The 23565-nt window shown below is 46.5% G+C and overlaps 1 protein-coding gene across 4 annotated transcripts in view; it reads left to right on the top strand.

The window, feature by feature from the left end:
- Positions 1-9291, top strand: part of Prom1 (prominin 1) — a 99095-nt gene extending 89804 nt beyond the window's left edge. For 2 of the 4 annotated variants that reach the window (XM_050150086.1, XM_050150085.1), the window contains exons 23-27: positions 1144-1259; positions 1736-1759; positions 2174-2242; positions 7819-7859; positions 8421-9291. In XM_050150086.1, the coding sequence (XP_050006043.1) occupies positions 1144-1259; positions 1736-1759; positions 2174-2242; positions 7819-7834 (225 nt within the window). In that variant the 3' untranslated portion in view covers positions 7835-7859; positions 8421-9291. Of the gene's footprint in view, positions 1-1143; positions 1260-1735; positions 1760-2173; positions 2278-7818; positions 7860-8420 lie in introns of all 4 variants that reach the window. The other 2 variants (XR_007593224.1, XM_050150087.1) reach the window with 2 other exon arrangements.
- The last annotated feature ends 14274 nt before the right edge of the window (positions 9292-23565 follow it).

Raw genomic sequence — 23565 nt, 5'->3', positions numbered from 1 at the left:
GCCTTGGTGGGAGTGATGCAGATGCAGCATTGATGGTCGGACATTCAAAAGCCGCATTGTGATTTTGGCCAATTATGACCATCTTTAGCTACCTTTGTTCACTGAAAGAAGAAGCCTCTCTGTCCAAAACTGACAGTGGCACCAACAAATAAGGATAAATATAATTATTTGGAAGGTAATTTTATGAGCATTTCATGTCTGTTTAGCACAGCTACAACAGTAGCTTCCTCATCAGGGCCTGCACCCTCCCAGGCACAGGCTCTGACTGCGTTTCCAGGACTCGATATGAATTTTCTCTTGCAGAGCAGGCTTCCAATCCAGTTAGAAATAGGTTGGTTGTCCCATCCCGGACTTGCCTCTATTGCCTCTGTGGGTACATCTGCTCTGGTCTGCAGAGAGTGCTACACACAGGAGCCACGCTGAGTAAGGCTTTTGAGAACAATGCTCCCACAGCAGCCTGCACAGCCTCTCTGGCACTATGAGGGTGAAGTTCTAGTCCAGTTCCAGCCTGCTTTCTCTATGTCGTATAACCAGTGTATATGGCAATAGCGACGGAGTCTTACCGTTCAGTCTGGTTTGCCCCCAACAGCAATGGCAATTGCCTGTGTTGTTTTGGAGATCTCAGGAGCCTTTCTGACCAGCTCTCGGGGAGGTAGCCCAGCCCTGGCTCTGTAGATTGAAGTTGCCAATGTCTTGACTATTCAGATGTAGAAAAAAAATCAGAAAAGCCAACTGTCCATATTTACAGTAAACTATATGGAAAGACAGTTAAACCTGAGCTTGCTGGCTGCCAGCTGTCTTGGTTAGACAGCCAGCCTAACAAAGATACACTATGTGATGTGTTTTCTGACTGTGTTAGACCAAATCTTAGTTTCACCACTAGATGCTTCTGTTCCTCTCTTAGAGAATAAGCAAGAACCTGGGCTCTCACCTGCTTGCCCTGCGGAAAGATTATCTCCGTTACAATAACCTTTCCCAGTGTCCTTTGTGCCTGGTTCCTGCTAGGTTCACAGTTGATTTTGAGAACAGAGTAAGAGTTTTAAAAATTGCAAAAGGAATTCTTCCCATAGCGAATGGTCTCTCCTATTTATCTGTCCCCAAGCATTTATTTCTCCTGACCGTTGTTGTCGTCTTAATCCCCAGAATTTGTTCTGGTTCGGCATCGGACAAGCTACGGTGCTCTTGCTTCCCGCTGTGATCATCGCTGTCAAGCTGGCCAAGTACTATCGCAGGATGGATTCAGAGGACATATATGACGAGTGAGTGTGGGGTGGTTTGTGTGCAGCACTGTCCCCCGAGAGCCACCAAAGGCCAGTCCTCAAGAGAACAATTGTCCCCTTTCCGCTGCTGCTGCTGGTGGTGGTGGCGGTGGTCTTGTTTTTATTTGTTTATAACCAATCTTATGATTCTGTTTCCTTCCTCTTTACTCAGCGTCTTTAACCAGCCTTCTTCTGTTTTCAGCTCGCCTGTCTCGGGAACATGGCATTTCACTTTATGATAACCGTTGTTACCACTTTTCCTTGGCGCTGCTGCCTGCCCTTTGCTTTTTGTCTGTTGAACACGCATGTTTGCTTTTCCCTTCTTGTCTTCTCTCGTCATCTCTGTAATCTGAACTGTCAGCCCGGACAGCAGTGAAATCACTAGGAGTGGGGGGATGGGGAGGAGGGTGTAGATCATGGCCTTCCTAGTGATCAAACAAGCAAATAACCCTGTCTTCCCTTTTTATATTTTATAGTGTTGAAACTGTCCCCATGAAAAAGTAAGCCTTTTTAAAAAATTGTCTTCACAGATGGGATGGGGGAGGTTTCTACTACATGGTAGACCTGTAGTTAAGTTAATAATATGGCATAAGAACAACAGAGAAGTCTGGGTAGAGATGAATGGTGGCACCTCTTAGAAAGAGGGTTGGTGCATAGAAGGTGCTTACGAATGGAGCGAATGAGCGTTTTATACATTAGACGCATCGCTCTGGGAAACCACTGCTTCCATTTGTGGTTTCGAAAGAGGGAAGATGGGCATGTAGCACATCCTCAAACCACCTTTGCAGACCAGACAATCTGTGACCCAGATTGTCCTTTACATTGTAGCCTTTACATTATCTTTGTGATCCATAGCATGAATGCTTCACCCTGGAGGTAACTTGGTGTTTCTGGTGTATTTATTTTTGTTGCAGTTTGGAAAACGGTAGTAATGGTTATCATAAAGATCACTTATATGGTGTTCACAATCCCGTTATGACAAGGTAAAAGAAAGCCTGGAGTGCATGCCTAGCCTGGGGTGAGCCTTCTTGTCTCTGCTGGACCTGACACCGAGCCTTCTGCATGCTCTGATGCCCTTCACCTCCCTCTGCATGCCACTGCACTGTCCCTAGCTAGCTCTGGTCACACTCCGCATAGCATTCCACGATGCCCATCATCTAAATTTTCAGTGGATTCCTCAGCAGTGAAATGGGGTAGCCTCTGGACTGAATGCCATCTTCAAATGCTATGAGGGACTCTAGACCCTAACGGGTTGCATGCGTGCACACCTTTACTTAGCCCCTCTGCCCCAAATCACCAAGTAGTGACTTAAAGACCTTTTCTGCCTTCCTCCCTCCTTTGCTTCCTTTCTTTCTCTCTGGAAAATTAACTATAATCAGCCAGAAAAAGAACTCAAGCTTTTCTTTCAAAATTCTTGTGCTTTTATGCTCCCTGGAGTTTCCTATGTGAGTCTGGATTTGCCAGATAACTCTGAGTATTACCTGCCAAGTGAATTCTGCTGCACCCCCACTAAAATTTCAGACAAACACGTCCACTAGGGGGCAGACTTTCTGTGGTCCTCCCCATGTCTACACAGCCAGCGCGCCAAGCCAATGGTCAGCACCCCAGGGGATGTTGCCCACAAAGGAGTGAGTCAGACATTGGTACAAGAGGGAATCCCGCTGTCCTAGAAGCCCCATGCTCCACGTGGGACATTTCCCCTTAAAAGAATAGACACCACACTGAGGGAAGTTGCCAGCGTGGGCTCCTCATCAGGTGCTGCCACATAGGATGCCCCCTTCTAGTCAGGGGCATCGTCATCTTTAGCCACGTTTCCTAGAGATAGCAGAAGTGCTGGTTTCACGAGGAACGGGAACAAGAAAGTCAGTAGAATTTCTCCTTTCAGAAGGAAAAAAAGGGTTTTTCCCCCTCCAACTTACAACTTGGAACATTCCAAAAGTGTAAAATAAGAATCTCTTCTTTCAGCTTGTCATATGTGGGGAGAGGTATTGTTTCGGTGTCTGAACTGCTATAACAAAGCACAGTAAGCAGTATAGCTTATAAAGACCAGAAGTTTCTTCCTCATGGTTCTGTAGGCTGGGGAATGGGCGGCCAAGGCGCCACCACATTCTGTTTCTGATAAGGGCAGATTTTTCATAGATGGCGTTTCCTATCCTCACTGTGTCCTCATGTTGTGGGGGTCTGTGAGTTTTCTGGGGTTTCATGCCCAAAGTGGTCCTCCCGCCCCAGCTTCATGATACCACCATCCGCATGGTCAGAATCTCTGTTTATGAACCTATTGCTGTTCAGATGTTCCGGCCGTAGCTGAAGTGGTGATGATAAAGCGGGGGTCAGTAAGGCTCTGAAGTGGGGGATACGCATCTGTTTTTCTGACAGTGTGCTGAACTTGGATGCTAGGATGCTGTGTTGTGAGGTCGCTTCAGGGCAAATCTCATTTTACCAGGCTTGGTCCAGAGCACATAGACAGTGCCATGGTTGTCCTGTGTTGTGTACTGGCCTCCCCCTTCCCAGCATGGAGAGCCTAGAGGGTGTCTCACATATCTTAGCTGAGATTTTTGCAGGCCAGAGGTGAGCTCTTTCCTACCAATGACACCCAGCATCAGTTCTCCGAGGACCTGCTGAGTGTGCAGAACTGACTTCTGGTGCTGACATCACCAAATGCCTGCTCTAGTGCTGAACATTTCCTTGAGGCTGCATGGAGGGTGCTGGAGAGAGACCTGTGTGGGTGGGAGGGTGTGGAAGGCTGGGTCTCTGGCAAAGATGCTGAGATGGAATTTGGGGTACAAATGTGTGCGAGGGTCCATAGTTGTGAAAGGAAGGATCAGAAGTCTAGAAAGACATGCCGCAGCCTTATCTCAGCTGCGGGGAGCTCTGAAGCAAGTATGGCCTGTTAGAAGTTACCCTCAGGGGCCAGACGCGGCCTTTACACCTCATCTCCCTCCGTTGTGGGATCTGGTCCACCTGGGAAGGTAGAGCCCCTCGGGTGGACCAGTTGGCACAAAGTTGTGCCATGGGAGCTCTGGTGGAAGGATCCTCTGCTGACTGCCCTGGAGCTGGCGACAAGCCCGTGACAAGCCCGTCTTAGAAGAGGGTCTAGCAGTCCAGCGCCAGGAGCATGGGACTGAAAGCTCTGGGAGGTCTGGCAGAGTCCACCGCATCCACGCAATGTTTCCAGAGGGAGAGCCGACTCAGCTTGCCAGTGGGAGGATTGTCTCTGAGAGCCAGGAACCTCTCGGTGCTCCTATTCTGCTGTGAACACTGCCATTTAGACGTGATGTCAAAGTCTGCACTCGAAAGTGTTCAGCTTTTGATACTGACATGATCCTCATCTGTAAAGTTCACACTCAAGAATCACATAGTCTGGGTTAGGTGGTGGTGGTGCATGCCTTTAATTCTAGCACTTGGAAGCAGACACAGGAGGATCTCGGTGAGTTCGAGGCCAGCTTAGTCTACAGAGGGAGTTCCAGGATAGCCAAAGTTACACAGACAAAGAAACACTGTCTCAAAACAAAAAAAAAAAAAAAACAAAAGAATTACACAATCAAGTTACAAACAAAGGTTATGAAATGAAAACAAACTAGAAATCTCATGAGCCTTTTAGTAGCTTCACAGTTTTGTGATGGCTTGCTTTCTTAGCTAACCTGGGACCCTTAGGGTCATCATGTAGACATGCCTGCTAGGCATTCACCAATTCTCATCCTTGAACCTGTCCTGCCATGCCCTGGTCCTGAGCCTTTGGGTGTAAAAGAGGGCCAGATGCCTTCCTTAAACATGGTGAGATAAACTTAATGAAATACGGAGTCCCCACTCAGTCCCACAGGCATCTGCCTCTAGGGCAAAACACTTGGTTTTCTGGGCTAGTGGTTCTTCTGACTTAGCAGCTCAAGTCTGCATAACAGGAACACGGTAAGACTTGCTAAAGCTTGGATCTGACTTCCTGCAGAGGAGGAAGTGATTGCAATAGAATAGGAAAAGCAGCCAGGATGCTCTAGCGGCGTTAAATACCTAGTGCTTCCGGGTGATTTTGTGATGATTCTGCTTTTGGTATCCCTTTGAAGGTGTGTCTGGGAAGGACCCAGCATTCCACACTCCTGGGAGAGGAAGCTGGGGCTGTGTTAGTGCCTGAAGTCCTTCCTCTGTGCTCTCTAGGTAGTAAGATGGCTCCAAAGACAGGTTGAAGATAGTGTTTGCTTTGTCTCGATTTTCAATAATGTAAGTCCCCCAAAACTGAAAGGTTCTTCATATGTCACAGAAGCGACTTTTTCAGTGACACTCACACCAAGACCTACCCTCTTTCTTCAGTGCCCACTGTCCTGGGGACCTGGCGGGTCTCCTGATCCTGACTCCCCACTGTCCTGTGGGGACCTGGTGAGTCTCCTGATCCTGACTCCCCACTGTCCTGTGGGGACCTGGCGGGTCTCCTGATCCTGAATCCCCAGTGTCCTGTGGGGACCTGGCCGGTCTCCTGATCCTGAGTGCCCACTGTATGTGGGGATCTGGCGGGCCTCTTGAGTTGCCGGCTCATCTGGGCAGGGAGGAGAACACAGACTAGGCCTGTTTAATTTCTGAAGATGAGAGAGCAGCACCTCAGAAGCCCTATAGACAGAGTCATTCTAGCCTCAACGAGACCCCCAACCCCTGTGAGAAGACTCTGGGCTCTAGATTGGGGTAAATTTTCACTGTTTAACTGTGCCATCGTGAAGTGCTAATGACATCCTTAAGTCTCAGTTTCCACATCTGTAAAAGGTGTCAATGAGAGCTCTACTTGCCTAGAAACTGCGAGGGTCAGAGTTCACTCTTAGATTAGTGCAGTCCCCTTCCATAGGGCTTGTAGTTCATGATAGCGGGGATGCTCTTATTACATGGCTGATTCTGATGGAATCTAAACGTGAGTCAAACATAATAAATAAAGGTGCCTTGCCAACCTATCAGCCGAGCCAGTGCCACTCAGCCTCCCCTCATGACACCCGCAGAGCCATGGATCATAGGGAAGACCCCTAAAGACCTTCTATACACATAAGTCTGGCTGCCTGTTCCCTTCACATGGACTTGGTAATCTGATCTGGTTTCCCTTTATCTTTACTATTCGGTTGCACAGACACAGACACTCACAGCCTCTACTTAGTCTATGTCATGGCCAGTGGTGGCTCATGGGCTTTTGCCTCCAGAAAAAGAAGAGCAATGGGCTTTCCTATAAGCCCTGAAGCCGGAGATGTTCTTCATAGGGCTAATTCTGCCTCCTACATGGTCTGCACCAAGGAGAGGCATTTTCCTCTGCTGTAACAAGCTCCCTGGCACAAGTAACTTAGAGAAGGAAGGATTTATCTAGCAGTGGCAAGGTACAGTCAGTACAGTGGCAGGGACATGGGGCTGCTGGATATATTGGATCCATGGTGAGGAAGAAGCTACACGAATGTTAGTATTTGGCTTTTGTTGTTGTTAATGAAGTGAACCTGTAGCAAGGTGCCACCCACATTTAGGGCAGGGTCTTCCCACCTCACTTAACCTCATCTAGGGAATCCATCACGGACGTGGCCAGAGGTGTGTATCCATGGTGGTTCTAAATCCCATCAAACTGCCATCACAGCAAGTATTGGGCTGCTCAACTGGAGACGGCACCATTTGAATCCTTTCCAACAGGTCTGAATTTTGCAGCCCCAGCTGGCCTGGAACTCTGGCAATCCTCCTGCAGCAGTTTCCCAAGAGCTAGATTATCAGCATTAGCCACCACCCTCTGCTTGATGTTTTCCCATCTAACGCTAACAAATCACATTGGGGGAACATATACCATACTGTTTCTATGAAATATGTCTTCAAATTCATGCCCTGTTATTGAGCTGCAGAGGTCAGGCTTTGTGCAGTGTGCTTGCAGATGCTTTGGGGAGAAGTGGGAAGGGCCCACCTGCCGTCTCTCTCCTACAGTGTCCCTGCCTACACCTGCTCCATCTGTGCCGGTCTTCTGCTATGTGATGACTGGGTGTGCCAGACTGGAAACTCACACCCTCCACATGGGGTTCTCCTACCGTCTCCCCTTGCACAAATTCTTCATGGGGGTCAAGGTCATGGTCTTGACGAAATATGAAAGGATGGCGGGGTTAGCTCTGGTTCATAGTTAGAAAGCTACTTAGGAGATACGTACACATCTGGGCTCATACATGCAGAGTCCAGCAAGATCCCTGCAGAGCTTCAGGAAGCCGTTTGTGGCCAAAAGTCATCTGCCATCATCTGCTTTTTGCTATTCTAAATGTACTGTACACAAGTCCCCAGTGACTCTTACCACACACACACGTTCCTAGTGACTGTCACTTCTTCGCCATAGGATGAATGAATGTGTCTGAGTTTGTCTCACTCTGTTCTCATCTTCCTTTAAAATGCAGTGCAGACAGATGCTAGAGCAACCTGCCTTATCTGGCATTCTTTTTCCTTGCTAAACTTTCTGGGGTTTAATCTGTATTCGTCTGTGACTCTAGTTGCATCCTGCTTCTGAGCATGAAGGTGCCAGGACCACCTGCAGCCTAGCCCAGACTGCTACAGTTCTCTGTTTTGTTTTTGTTTTTAGCCCATCTCGTTACTGACAATTGAAAAGGAAAATTGCTTGAGGTAAGTGTGATGCTTTCATATCAATGAATTTATAGGGCTGTTGTTTTAAGTTTTTAAAACACCAAAACACAGGTAATTCTAACATGTTAAGTGGAAAATCTAAATAAGTATATAGATTCTATAACATGCCTTTAATCACACAGAATCCAGTTATGTGACTAGATATGTGTGTATGTAGATAAATGTAGATATACATGCATACAGTGATTATGTCTGGGTGCATAAGGTATAAAATTAGATATTTTTAAAAGTAGCAAAATAATAAGCTGTTAGATATTCACATGTACATTGGGTTATGGAGTTGAAAGGTTTTCTATGTGCTAACACACTGTTTTACAATGAACACTTCTGTGAACATGTATTTCCTTACTCTATGTCTGAAAGTAAACTCTACTCTAGTGATGAGATGATGCCCACAAGGCCAGCCCACCTGCCTCTTGAATAAGTTCATGTTTCCTGCAGTTCCTTGGTTCCTGACAGAACCATTTTAGGATTCTGCATTCTTGCTTTCTTTTGTAACTCAAAGCCAGTTTCTAAAATTATGTTTGATTCCCATTTCAGCGTCAAGGCAGTCAAAGTGGAAAGGATCCCAGACTTTGGATAGTTTCTGAGTCTTCTAGAACTTTCCAAGTCCAGAAGGAATCATGGTGGCAAATGTGGAGACTCAGGCGGGCACTGAGAACATGGCACCAGTGGTCTTAGGGTATAGCACTTTGTCAGGAACGAACAGTCATGGCTATAATCCACGTGTCCATCGCTATCCAAGGATGACTCTCCCCTGTTTTTAACTTTTTTTTACATTGAATTTCTATTAGACACTAAAATATATGGGGCTTCTTGGTCCCGCTGGATACATTCACCTTTGAGCCAGCTCTTTGGATGTCATAGCTGCGTACCTAACTTACTTCCATATGTGGAGTGTGCTAAACACAAACCAGTTTACAAAAAAAAAAAAAAGGTGTATTTTGCATATAGTAAATTGTATATATACTCTTCTACCACAGTCGGGGTTTTTTTTTTTTTTACACAAATGAATACTCTAGATTTTTCTCCTAAATGAGGTTCCCTTTGGGTTGGGCTATAGAAAGGATTCTGTATGCATCGAAAGTGTGTGAGCCCTGCAGCAGGCCCGTCCTTCCTCGTGGATCTTCCTCTGCTGGTTGCCAGTCTGCCTGTTGGACAAAAAGATGCCTGCTTGACACTACTGGCAAATTCAGAACAGAGAGAACTCGAGAGAAGGAAGCATCGCTCAGCCAGAAGCGGAATGGTTTTCACAGATGCCAGGCCTGGTTCACGGTTTAGTGGCACACTTTCTGATTTGTGAGGGTGGGCTATAAGTTCTGTGTCATCTGATTATTAGTGGGGTTCTAAAATGAGGGGCAAGAACACCTGTCATGATTCTGAGATCTGAAATAAAGCGTGGATGAATGGAGCCTCTGGAGTTTGGTCAGTTCGCCTCTGTGGTGGGTTGGTTCTTGCTGGCGGTGACCTTCCCAGAAGTGATCAGTGAGGAAAGCTGGTCGAAGTGAGTGTGACCGCAGCGAGAGGCATAGCTTTATACCAAGCCTTTCCACATGAGCCCGCAGCCCTGATTCGTGTCAGCATAAGGGAGCTTGAGGAATGTGGCGTGAGTATGACTTCCTTGAGTAGTCCAAGTCTGCACTGTGCCTGGGATGAGCTGAGCTCTTGTTGCATGTTTACCCCACTGCTCTCCAGGATGAACTCACCCACCACACAGAGCTGATGGAGCGCAGGCAACCTGCCTTCTCAGCCTGCTGGCTTTTGGGATCTCAGATGGTCAGCCCTAATGCAGACACTGTTTTACCAGATGTGGTGGTACAAACCTGTAATCTCAGCACACAGAAAGCAAAGCGGAGACAACAGGGTGGCAAGTTCAAGACCAGTCTAGGACACCTAATCTGACACTGTTATTGTTTTAAAAAATACATTTCTTAGGAAACAATCCGAGACTCTCTAGACACCCGAATACCCCCTTTTACACACACCCTTATAGGGGCTCACGGGCAGACAACTGTGACAGGCGCAATAGGATCCTTTATACTGAATCAGACATTTCAGTGTCTTTTGCTTGTTTAAGGACAGTGACAGTATTTAAAATCACTTTTCTGGTGCATAATTAAAATTCAGTGCCTTTCCTTTGAATTTAAAATAAATCATGTGGTCTGAAATAAATTTTCAGCCACATGGGAAACAGCACTCATCATACCTAGTTGGGTGTCACTCAGTAGGTGCTGGGCTCTGCTGTGTAGAGAACAGGATGTCCCTCTCAACCAGACCTAGTGCTGCTCAGTGCTGTGGGTGTGGCTATCAGTGCTGCCTGTACACTGCATGCCCCGTTATCTTTTCTGTCTCCTTTGTTGTTATACTTGGGGATTTTTGTTTGGTTTTCTGTGTGTCTGTTGCATTTGTTTGTTTGGTCCTCTCAATGACTTGAACTCACGGGCTTGAGCATCCTTTAGATTAGCTGAACCCATGGGCTTCCAAGAAAGACACCACAACAAGGAACAGTGGGAGCTCTGGGGCAACAGACCTATTGAGAAATCGCTGATACATAGCCTACTGCTGATAAAGAAGGCTGTGCCCATACAAGAGGCAATTAATTGTAGAAAAAAATCACTATAGTTTGAAAAATGTAAACTACTCAAGCCAAAACCTGTGTCTACACACATACACATACAATGACCCTAGGCTCCCTCCTCTGCTTCCCTCTGTTGCATTCCCTTGTCCTCTGTGCAGCTGGTGCACATACACTTCAAACACAATAGAACAGTAGAGAGAGAATCACCCACAGTCCAGCATGCAGAGATAATAATGTCAACTCTCAGGAGTACATCACTGTGTACAGAAGCAGATGCAGTCTGCAGACTGACAAGTAAAGTTCTGTCTTCATCATGTATCCTTTGTGCCTGTGGCTCCTGCATTAACTCCCTAAACTTTCTAAGGCAAACACACCACAGGCTGGGTGACTTAGCAATGGATTTCTTTTCTCACAGGTCAGATTCTGGTGCTTTAAGGCATCATGTAGTAAGCTGGTGTTGTGTGAGGCTTCTTGCCCTTGCATGCAGATGGTTGCTTTCTCCTAGTGTCCTCACAGCTCTTTCCTTTGGGTCTGTGTCCCAGATGCCTCTTATGGAACACCAGTCAGGTAGGATCCAATCTCTCTGACAATGCCACTTTAATCTCTTATCTTGACCACTCCAAAAGTATCTGCTTCCTTAAAATCCCCATCCCATCTCCAAAGAAGCACAGCTCAGGGCACAGCTCAAGGTGTGTTAGGGTTTCTATTGCTGTGAAGAGACACCGTGATGATGGCAACTCTTATAAAGGAAAACTTTTAATCCAGGCTGGCTTACAGTTTCAGAGGTTCAGTCCATTTTCCCCAGGCAGACATGGTGCTGGAGAAGGGCTGAGAGTTCTACATCTTCATCCACAAGAAGTGAACTGTCTGCCACACTGGGTGAAATTTGCACAAAGGATACCTTAAAGCCCACCCTTTCTAACACTTCCTCCAAGAAGGCCACACCTACCCAACAAACCACACCTCCTAATAGTGCCACTCCCTTTGGGGGCCATTCTCTTCCAGATGGTTTGGAAGGAGCATAAGTTAAGACACAATAACAGTTCTTTGCTGTCTCCAATACAAAGAACAATCTCCTCCTATGGTATCCCACTTCCTATCCGGTGTTCTCACCTCAGATGTGTAGTTTCAAATCACAACAAGCTATGCAAACTTTTAATTTACAAAATGTGCGAAGACTGGGGAGGAGAAGAATGCATATGTAAACACACACACAGACACATTTAAGGAGTTCAGTGACCCCCCCCCAATAAACATCCAATGATGGGGATATAGGTCCCTTACTAACTTCTTTGGCTGACGGTCCAAGAATGATGCAGGTTTTCTGTTTCTATGTTTAAATATCTAGGCGGTTATTGATCATCAGGTTAGCTTTCTGAGCAGGACAGAAATGTGTCACCCTTAGTTGCAAAGGGAACACAGACTTGTTAAAGTCCAGAAAGGAGCAGTGGGCACAAAGGAATGGCTTTGGAGGTGTGACAGTTTGGGTCTGGTGTGCTGATGCATGCCTGTCATTTCAGCACTTGGGAGGCAGAGGCGGAGCTTGGTCTACACAGAGTTCCAGGGGAGGAGTGAGAAGGAATGACTGTGTGTGCCCAGTACAGTATTCATTCTGACAGGGCAGAATAGCATCAGGGCGTTATTGATGGTTAGTGGGGTTGAGCCTGTGGTAAGTAAAGCCTCAGCATTCTTAGTGACGTCCTGAGAGTGGACGCTAGGTAACTGTCTCTGTGGACTCCTAATGATGTGGCCTTAGCCTTTCTGTGTAAAGAGAAGTTCTCTGAGGGCTGGGGGGACATCGTAGTCAGTAAGAGCATGTTGTGCAAATGTGAAGGCCTGAGTTCCATGCCCATATCCTTAAAAAAAAAAAAAAAAGACATGATGATGTATACACTTATAAAAGCCAGCCCTGAGGAGCCGGGGAGAGAGGCAGATCCCTGGGGTTTGCTGGTTTCAGGGAAAAGAGTGAGGCTCTGTCTCAAGAAACCAAAGTAGGCCACTGAGGAATGATGCCTGAGGTTGACCTCTGGCTTCTCCATGCATGTGTGTGCATGTACACACACACACACACACACACACACACACACACACACACACACGCACAGAGAGAGAGAGAGAGAGAGAGAGAGAGAGAGAGAGAGAGAGAGAAGGTGGGGTGTAAGGAAGAAGAATGTTCTGCTGTTGCTACTACTACCACTGATCTGTGGAACTAGACTTATCCTTCTGGAAAGCTCCATTCCTATGAAATACGAGAAACTGGCTGGTGTACCCTACTCTGTCATTAGCATTCGAGGGGCCCAACACAGCACAGGGCTGTCTGAGTGAAAGGATAACTGGAAAGTCCACTCGAGACTTTCCGCTTCCGTGAGTGCCCAACAGTGCTCCAGCGGGCTTCTCTGGTGGCTTTCATGGAACTGTGTCAAGAGATCCAAGTAGCAATGAGTAACTGAAGGCAGAGGCTGTACCTGGGCCAGGGGCTCCACACAGTACATTTATAGCACAGACCTGAAATTCACGAGACACCTTGGAGTTCACGGTCCCCAAGAGAAAGACTGTTGGTCCACATCTAATGCACCTGGTGCTAGGCCCTTGGGTAAATTAGGACGAATTTCGAGCTAAGTTGCAACTAGAGCTCAAAACAGTGTCTGCCTGAGGTGTATCTTATCTCTTTTTCCTGATTAGTCCAAACAAATTCAAGGCTTCCTGTGTCAGAGGTAGCTCTGCAGGGTAAATAATGTCCTTGGCTCTCTCAAGAATGAATCTCTGGTCCTCATTCCAAGGGCTCTCTATGAATCCCCAAATGTTTGGGTTTGCTATAAAGTAACCTCTGTGCTTTCCTATAGGACAGCAGTTACTCTGAAGAGTCTGTCTCCTGGGTTTTGGTGGAGCCTGTGAGCAGGGTATCTCTCAAGAGAATAGCTATCAATTGTCTTTACCCATCTTCCCATGGTAAATAAGAATATTTCAGTGCTTTGGAGGCAGGCCAAACCTGGCAAGTTGAGGAAAGGAACCTTTGACCCAGGGAGATAGGGAACAGGCATTGGTCATAACTGTGCTGTACAATCAGCCTAGCCACTGTGGCAGTCTGGCTGGTTGCTATTGACAACAGATGTGTTTGGTGATGGCTAACTGTGGTCTTGAGATTGGAAACATCCATTTTGGAGTTCATGTGAGGCACAAGGAAGTCTTCAGTGTGCTAAGCCCCCAGAGCTTGGAGTCTGTTCATTTCTCACATGGACTGGCATGGCACAACAATGTGTTCCGCCACTTCACAGGCGGAAAGGTTTGTCACGTAGCCCAAGCCTGTTCGGACATGTGTAAGCACTCAGTGAACATTTGTCAGTGCAATAGACCTGAGGCATTTAATTTGAATTTACGTGTAGGCACTGGTACGGTTGACCCTGTTAGCAACCACCAGTGGTTTTCTATCTTCCCAATGCTGTGACTCTTTAATACATGTTCCTCATGTTGTGTGATCCCCCAACCATAAAATCACTTCGGTGTCCCCTGATATACAGGATATCTGGTATGCAAACCCTGTGAAGGGTCTCTTGACAACCCCAAAGGGGTTGTGACCCACAGGTTGGGAACCACTTGCTTAAAGGAAGGTTGAGAAACTGGAGAGGAAGCTTTGAGTTTTGAGGTTTGAGTATGGTGGCTTTGAATGGAAGCCAAGCAGAGCACAGACTCGGAAGACTTTGCAGTGTGCTCGCTGCGAATATATTCAGATCTGTGTTCCTGGAAAGGATTACAGTTGATTGACACAAGCATCCCTTTGAAAGATATTGTCCACCTGAACAGCTTCTGTCTGACGTCATCCTGGGGCATACAAAAGGTCAGGCAGCTGCTCCTCTAGCAACATTTGGTTTTCGAGTTTCTCTGGAACTATTATGTATCTGTTGGCACCTTAGGAATTCAAGGTTAAAAAGATGAAGAACTCGTGAGTGACGGTGACCAGTTCATACAAAACCGTATTCATCATCACCGCCCCCCCCCCAGGTGTTGACTCACCCTCTACTTCACAGAAGGAAATGTCCCTTTCCTTCCTCTCTGTCCTCTGCCCGCTCTGCTTCCAGAGGACACACTGGGTGCTCTAAGCTGGTATCTGCGGGACTTTCTCCCGGCAGCTTTTAGCTGCCATTAGCTGGACAATGTTGAGCCTCTTTTATTCTTTTACTGCAGAGCAAGGACTAACTTTATACGTGGAATGGGAGAGTTATGAGCAGATTTGGTGTCGCAATAAATATCGCGTGGCTTCAGGGATGTCGCTTACAGCAGTTTTTTTTTTCTTCACTTTCAATCCAGGTAGAAATAATGGCCACTTCGTGAGAATGTTATAAAGTTCAGGGGTTAAGAGCACTTGCTGTTCTTACAGAGGGCCTGGGTTCAGTTCCCACCACTCACATGATATCTCACTTTCACGGCATCCCGTTCTGACCTCTGGGGACATCAGGCATGTGCATGGTACACACACATACATGAAAGCAAAATGCTCATACACACAAAATGAAGTGCATCATTTAAAAACAACGATAAGCGATAACACGCAGCGAAGGACTTTGAGCATGGCATTGTGCCACACTGCATAGGACAGGGACCAGGTGAAGGTTAGCAGCACTGGAAGTTATGGGAATTTAGCTGAAGGAACCGTGAAAGGTTACTACAGCAGACAGGTCTAGAGGAGAGTTGTCCAGGCAGACAAGCAGAGAAGGGGATCTAGGTGACAAAGGTTGACCAAGACAAAGTGTTCTGAGAAATCTGACTTGTGGGGATAGCAGTGGACCTCCAGGTGGAGGTCGAGCCCCAGGGCCTGTGCACAAGATCCAGAGAATGAGCTGAGAACAAGATCCAGAGAATGAGCTGAGAGCAATCGGGATTAGGAAAGTCTCTAGAGTAGCATTTAAAACTAGAGACTTTCCTGTGAGGACAAGTTCAGAGAGCCGAGGCAGCCTCGGAGGTTGGGAGGGATAAGTAGTCCCCAGTGTGTCATGGGGCAGAGAATGAGCCTGGAGCTCACGTGGCAGGGGCAGAAACCAAGTCAGTTTCACCTTTGTGTTTGGTTAAATGCCCTTTTCTGTGCCTTCCACAGAGCGGCTGCTGAACAATGGCGAGTCAATGGCCCTCCCTTTTCACCTCTGCACAGCTGCAGCAGCTCACACCACCACCTGAGGTCCTTTGGTCACAAGGAGAGAGTACCATCTGTCCAGCATCTCATCTAGTCAAGCCACATAGCTCATTCCCTCGCAGGCACCACCAGCTGAGGGTGCTGAGGTTGTAAGACATGGGGCTTATCCATTAGGTCGCTGCTGGTAATCTTGTGTCCTGGACAGTGCAGGATCAGCTAGCTGTGAGGGAAGCCATGGGCTCTAAAGCATGAGATAGCTCCGTCTCGGTGCTACCAGGACTGTCTGTGGCCAGTATCTCATGGAAAGCAACCCTGTGCCACAGACGCCTACATTCTAGTGGTAACCACCAGATGGCAGCAGAGCACCAAATGTTCTGTTTAATAGGCATAAGGAGTACGTGGCAGAGTTAAGGTGTTCTTGTTCACCCTGAGACAGACAAAGCAACTACTGACCGACACTTTGAGCATGGCATTGTGCCACACTACATAGTACAGGGACCAGGTGAAGGTTAGCAGCACTGGAAGTTATGGGAATTTAGCTGAAGGAACCGTGTACTTCTCATGTGTACTAGTCCTGGAGTACTACAAATATACGGCTTCATCACTTAGCTTACAATAAAAGGAACACTGTATTCCTTCTCTCTTTCCCTGGAAGAGTATTTCTGTCCTGGAAAAGTATTTCGGTCTCCAGGGCAAGCAGTAGAAGCCCATTTTTTGAACTCATTGTGTTGGTGGTCAATTGCTATCCTTAGTTTAATAGTGATGTACAGACTCCAGCCTCTTATCCACTTATGGGACGCACACTCTTCTCATGGAGATCCTTAAAGGATGAGAAAAGGTCTCTCCAGCTTCAGGGGCAGCTGTCTCGTTGGTTTTGATTGTCAACTTCACATAATGTACAGTCACATGGGAAGGGTCTCACTGAGGAATTGTCTAGATTGGGTTGGCCTGTGGGCATGCCTGTGAAGGATTTTCTTAATTGGGTTATAACTGATGTGAGAATAGCCACGCTGAATGTTTGGGCACTATTTAATGGCCTGGGTCCTGGACTATACAAAACAGGAAAAATGGAATGGAGCGTTAGCACTCATGAGGAGCACTGGCACACATGAGGAGCACTAACACGCATGGGAGCACAGGCACGCATGAGGAGCACTAACACACATGAGGAGCAGTACGACACATGAGGAGCACTAGGACACATGAGGAGCACTGACATACATGGGGACTGGCACATGAGGAGCACTAACACGCATGAGGAGCACTGGCACGCATGAGGAGCACTAACACGCATGAGGAGCACAGGCACGCATGAGTAGCACTAGTACATGAGAAGCACTGGCACGCATGAGGAGCACTGACACGCATGAGGAGCACTGACACGCATGAGGAGCACTGACACGGATGAGGAACATAGGCACACATGAGGAGCACAGGCACACATGAGGGGCACTAGCACGCATGCATTCTTTGCTCTCTGTTGGTGGTTATAGTTGCGACATGACCAGTTCCCTCAAGCTTCTGCCACTGTGAGTTCCCCTCTGTGATGGACTATAACTGAAACTGCTGGCTAAAATAATCTTTCCTCCTAAGTTGCCTTTTGTCTGGGTATTTTATCATAGTGACGGAAATGAAACCAGGACAGTAGAAATGAGGATAATTGGATCCTGGAGAAGAAGGCCAGCAGGTAGCATTCAGTCATAGAAGGCAAGGTGGAAGGAGCGACCTCAAGGGACAGCAGAGGCAACATGGCCACAGAAGCAGCTGACTCTCATCACCTGTGGTGTTGATCAGTTCATAGTGATTTTTGGAGTGAAAAAGATGGGATGTCCACAAAATCATTTATCCATAACCTCAACAAATGCATGTATATAATAACCACATTGGGAAAGGACATAACCAGTCCTTTCAGGGACCACTAGACACAGGCTCTGAGCTGACAGAGATCAGGAGATTCCAAATGCCACTATGCCCCTCCCCAATCCCTGGGTCAAAGCAGATGCTAACAGAGGTCAAATGACCCACAGAGTTTCAGTTCACGTTCAACTCACAGTCAGCACCATGGGTTCCTGAATCCTCCCAGGAGTTATTTCACAAGGTCCAGGTGTATCCTAAAAATGCACACACACAGCCGCTGCCTAAACCCTCACACTGATTAAATGCTTGCATGTTGTGAGGACCCTTTAGAATCCACCTGGTCTAGATGGCGTGTTGATATAATGAAAGGATCTGGATGAGGGCCGGGCAATCTCTTGCATGCTCTCTCAATAGCTTCTCTTCTATCTTGACTGGCAGGCCAGTGAACGCTCTGGGTCCGCCTGCCTGTGCCTCCCCAATGTTGTATGACAAGTGTTTTCTTGGGGGTAAATTCAGGTACTCATGCTGGCACAGAAAGCACTTTACCACCTGAGTGCCTCTCCAGCTTTACGACGTTCTGAGTTTTTTTTAACCATATGACGCTATCTTTGGGGGGATTTACAGAGTCTGCCTATAAGATAAACAGCTCACTTGGGATCAGATCTCTTCCAGGCAAACAAGCCACCCTTTCTATGTGACCCTCACAATCCAAGACAAGACAAGAATTTTCCCCTCCTTAAATCATCCCGGGGACAAGTCTGCTTCAATTCACTCTACAGCAGCTACATCCCCCAGCTTTGAATTCCCCCTGGAAACAACTAAGGCTGTGGCCTAACGTTCCTCCTCATTCCCACCCCACCTCTTGCCATCACCAAAGCTTTGTACACAAGATTGTGGCCCTGCGTGATCTGGCATGCCACCTTTTATTGTAAGCTAAGTGATGAAGCCGTATTTTTGTGGCAGTAGTCTCTGTGGGTCCCCTCAGTCAGCCTCATAAAGTCCTGCAGGCCCACTCTGAGACCCTGCCAGCCAGCAGGGTAGCTCAGTGTTCCATGGAAGGCCAGCGTCTCTCTGCTCTTCATCCAATGACTGCCTACCAGCAAGTTCTCTCTAGAGTGTTTGTAACAAGGACACAACTGCTTTATCCCTTCCTTGATGGGCCAGAACAGGACTGCAGATTCTTGCCTCACGTGGCTAATACTTTGGGGAGTCCATCAGACACCCTCTGGTTGAGAAAGTTTCCTGTTAGATGTGAGGTGAAGAGACTTCTGGGCTTAAATGGCAAGCAAATCTTCCTTCTGGTGAGCTTTAGGGCAGTATGAGCCATGACCTGGCCTGGCCATGGCGTGCTACTCCAGCAGAGGGCACCATAGAAGGCTCTGGTGTTAGATATCCTGTCTTGAGCAGGATTCTCTATTGAACAAATCATTCTCCCTTTACTCTGTCTGGCAAAGTAGTCCATGGTATATGGGGGTCTCCCTTCTGTCGGCAGCCCATTGGGGGCTGATGCTGACTCACTTAGGCCTCTAGCACTCCTACCCTCTGGAGACATTCCCCCATTCAGTTCCTAGTGGTTGGGAACAACCACTCCTAACCTTGCAGATGGCTTGAAGGGCACCTGTCTTTGTGATTGCTTGCTTTGCTGCAGTCATTAGTCCCTTGTCCAGGAGGCCTCATATCCATGGGTAAAAGTGGCCCAGAGTCTCACAACGAAAGCAAAAGGAGAAACTTTTTATTCCTGAGTTCTCTGGTGCACCTGGAGAGTGTTCCTAGTTTGGAATAGTTTGCCAATCTCCTGGCCAATGCACCGGGTCCTCCTGAATCCACCACATATCAGCATGCTAAGATGCTCATCTTGAACTATATTGTTCATGTATCAGAAGGCTGCAAACTTTGGAAGACACTACTTGTGGTAGCCAGGAGCTTAGTGGGTAAAGGGCTAAAAGAAAAAGTGGTACAGAAAGGAGACAAAAAAAGTAAGGGAAGGAGGAAAGGAGAAGGAAGAAGGGAAGGAAAGGGGAGGAAGGAAGGGAAAGAGAGAAGGAAGAAAGAAGGGAAAGAGAAAGGAATAAAGGAAGGAAATGGTCACCACCTAAAATACCATCCAGGACACAACGGGGTCCTCACCAGCTTGCTCATTTCATGTTACCTTTAACTGTCTTAACTGCCTCTTGAAAAGATCCTCCTCCATGGAGATGTATGGACACACAAACAAAATATTTATTGAGATTTGGGGGTGCTCTGGTGGCAATAGATAATTTAAATGGTTATTTTAAAGGAAAAGTTTGGGGTACCTCTTGAGCTTTTGAGAGCTCTAAGTGTGCATGCTTTATCAACCTCTCATGCCTCCTAAGGCTACAAAGTGACCAATGGTTCTGGTATAAGAAACTACTCCATAACAACAGAAACACTCAAGATATGAGCACAAAAATGAGTTTCTGAACAGACGCCATATACACCCAAGAAATAAGCCAGTCACAGAGTGAAGAGCCGACCTACAGAATGGGCAGAAATCTTTCTTCACATCTATCTGACAGAGGTTCATTCTCCAAATATATAAAGAACTAACAAAATCAAATATCATAAATTAAGTAATCCAATCAATAATTGAGTAAATGAGCTGAATAGACCCTTTTCAAGAGAGAAAGTGTAACTGACAATAAATACATGGGGAAAAAGCTCAGCATATTTAGCCATCAGGGAAATGCAACTTAGAACTCCTCAGAACTATGCTGGGATTCTGTCTGTCCATCATCTCCTTGGTTGTCATCCAGCCCTGGTGAGGTTAGGAAGGAAACCAATCCTGATATACTGTTGATAAGATAGTTTATTGGTGAATCCTTTATGCAAATCACTTTGAAGATTCATTTCAAAACTCAAGTTAGACCTATTATGTGACCCAGGTGCCACTCTGGGTATACATCTAAAGAAAGCAGTCAGAATATGATAGAGCCCCACATGCCCATGAGGAATGTGACATCATTCATAGACATCAGAATATGACAGAGCCCCACATGCCCATGAGGAATGTGACATCATTCATAGACATCAGAATATGACAGAGCCCCACATACCCATGAGGAATGTGACGTCATTCATAGCCGTCAGTATATGACAGAGCCCCACATGCCCATGAGGAATGTGACGTCATTCATAGACGTCAGAATATGATAGAGCCCCACATGCCCATGAGGAATGTGACGTCATTCATAGACGTCAGAATATGACAGAGCCCCACATACCCATGAGGAATGTGACGTCATTCATAGCAGTCAGTATATGATAGAGCCCCACATACCCATGAGGAATGTGACGTCATTCATAGACGTCAGAATATGACAGAGCTCCACATACCCATGAGGAATGTGACGTCATTCATAGCAGTCAGTATATGATAGAGCCCCACATACCCATGAGGAATGTGACGTCATTCATAGACGTCAGAATATGACAGAGCCCCACATACCCATGAGGAATGTGACGTCATTCATAGCAGTCAGTATATGATAGAGCCCCACATACCCATGAGGAATGTGACATCCGTCACTCAAAGCAGTCAGATGGTGGAATCAGCACAGATACCCAGCAGCAGGAAACTCAACATGGAGTCCTATTCAGCTTAAGAATGGACCCATGTCATTTGCAGAAAAGTAAGTGTACCTGGAGATAATCTTGTTAATGAAGTAGGACAAACTCTGAAAGAAAAGTATTACATGCTTCCTTCCACATGAGCAGAATCTGCTCAAGGAAGAAGTAAAAAACAGGAAAGGGACTCCAAGGCAGAGGAAGAGAGCTGACACGGGGGGGACAGAAGAGGATAATAGAGAATGAACATTTCTGAAGAACATTATATGAATATGTGAAAATGTCACAATAAAGCCTATTATTTTGTGTAATTATTATATACTAATAAAAATTGAAAAGTTTTGCTGTTAGGAATAAAGTACCTCATGCTGACTACCCTTAAAAGAGCAATACTGGTTACCCACGGCCTACCCTGAAAGCAGAGATAATCTCAGACCTGGCCCATGACACTCCCCGTCCAGTTGTCCATGCTCAGCACAGCTGGTAAGGTCTTCCAGGTCGAATGGAGTGGAAACTGAGCCTTCTATCACATTCCACCTGTAGGAGCATGGCTTCTGTGGCTCTGTCTCTTGCCAGGTGCTATGATGTTGGAGCAGGCCACCTTTCCCCTAGACCCTGAGGTACCTGGGGAGCCTTTTTGGACTGGCTGACTAAGCATGGATGGGATGCTGCAGAGTATGCAAATGGCTTCTAGTGCCATCGTATATCATGGAGATCTACAGAATGGGGCTGCTTTGGACTCTTAGCTAGGGTGTCTCTTATGAAGGGCAGAAACCAGGAAACAATTCGCTTGGCTAAACTTGAAATACTTATCTTCGTATGAGCCACCAGACAAGCAAGTGACTCTGTCCTGACATTTATTATAATGTTATTGGACCATCACCTAACACTTGTTGTCTTCAGGTTAAAAAATTTGGAGAATTTCCCACCTCCCAGATACTCAACATAGAAATCAAAATCATGCATGTCTCTGCATGTATCAGGCCCACAACACAAGGCCATCCCAGGCCTCTCCTAATTCATTTTGGAGTTATAGGTATTACTAACAATAGCCAAGGGACACATGTCGCTCTCAGAACACAAAAGGTATAGCTGCCAGAAGAAGATTTGCTCGCACAATTCTCACATCCCAGAAAACTAGGTTAGAGAATGTGGTTTCCTCAGACAACTCCTTTTAAAAACTCTAACCTTTCACTAGACGGTGGCACGTGCCTTTAATCCCAGCACTTGGGATATAGAGGTGGGTGGATCTCAGTGAGTTCAAGGCCAGTCTGGCCTACAAAGTGAGTTCCAGGTCAGCTAGGACTGTTTCATAGAGAAATTCAGTCTCGAAAGAATAAAACAAAACAAATTCTAAGCTTTCAAATGCAGTTTCTGTTTTTTACTGGGACTTAACTTTCTCTTTATAAGTTTTCCATCTTGCTCTTATTATCCCATGATAACATAAGGACCACAGGGGCCAACTTTCCTAGAACTAATGAAGTATAAATACCCACCAGCCAAGTATCTGCCTATGTGACCCATTTGGACCTCAATTTTCACCAAAACAACAACCAAAACCCTTAGTGCACCTACAGGCTGTTTCTGGTTGACAGTTGATCGGATTATTTCTCGTCTGGATGCTTCCATTGATTTACAGTCCAGAAACCCAGGTCCTCCACAGACACCAAGCTTTGCCAAAGCATTTAACAAAGGCACAATGAAGAGACTGAAAAGACAACCTACAGGATAGGAGAAAATCTTTGCCAGCTATTCATCTCACAAGGGATTAAAATCCAGGCCAGGATATGCAAACATAAAGAGGTCAGAAATACAGACACCAAAAATAAATAATCTAAGTGAGTGTAAAAACAAACTGAATCGATTCTTTACAAAACTAAGATTGCCATCAGTTCTAGTAAGGGTTCTTTTGGAAAGGTCATCTCAGAGGACACTGTGCTGTCTCAGAAGCTCATCACTTAATATGATGACATAGCTTCAGCCCACATGACTCCAAGGCTTCCTGGTGTGATAGGAAAGCTATTGGTATCTAAGAACCAAGCATAGGCCAAACCTGCCAGATTTTGAGGACAGGAGTCAAATCAAACTCATGCTGGCATTCCCTGAAGTGCCTAATATTCCACCTGGCCTGGAATAATTACTGCATGACAAGATCAGCAACTGTCACCCCCAGGCTCAGTCTTTCCAGGCTCCTGAGAAATTCTTCTCTACCTTTGGCTAGGAGAGACATCCCAGGCTTCCTTCCAACTTAGCAATTAACCTCTGTACTGTCATCTGATATAGACCTACCCCCTTATTGTCCACCACTTCCTTGAGAGCAAAGACTGCAGGAGCACTGACTCCATTCTGGGTGGCCTTTAGACAAATGAAGAAGGGAACAATGACTGAGTGACAGAACGAACGAGGTCTCCCAAGCGTCTGGACCTGTTCTCCTTCCCCCTTCCTCTGTGAAGTGCACCCTCCATGGGAGTGTCTTGATTCTGTGTGTCCTTACACCCTTATTGACGCTTTCAGGGTTGTTTCTGGGGTTCTCACCCTAA

This window comes from Alexandromys fortis, unplaced genomic scaffold (assembly GCF_014885135.2).
Source record: "Alexandromys fortis isolate MF-2015 unplaced genomic scaffold, M_Fortis_MF-2015_v1.1 scaffold_0, whole genome shotgun sequence".
NCBI classification, from domain to species: Eukaryota; Metazoa; Chordata; class Mammalia; order Rodentia; family Cricetidae; genus Alexandromys; species Alexandromys fortis.
Note: the sequence above shows the minus strand (reverse complement) of the source record. Positions and strands in the feature narration are given on the sequence as shown.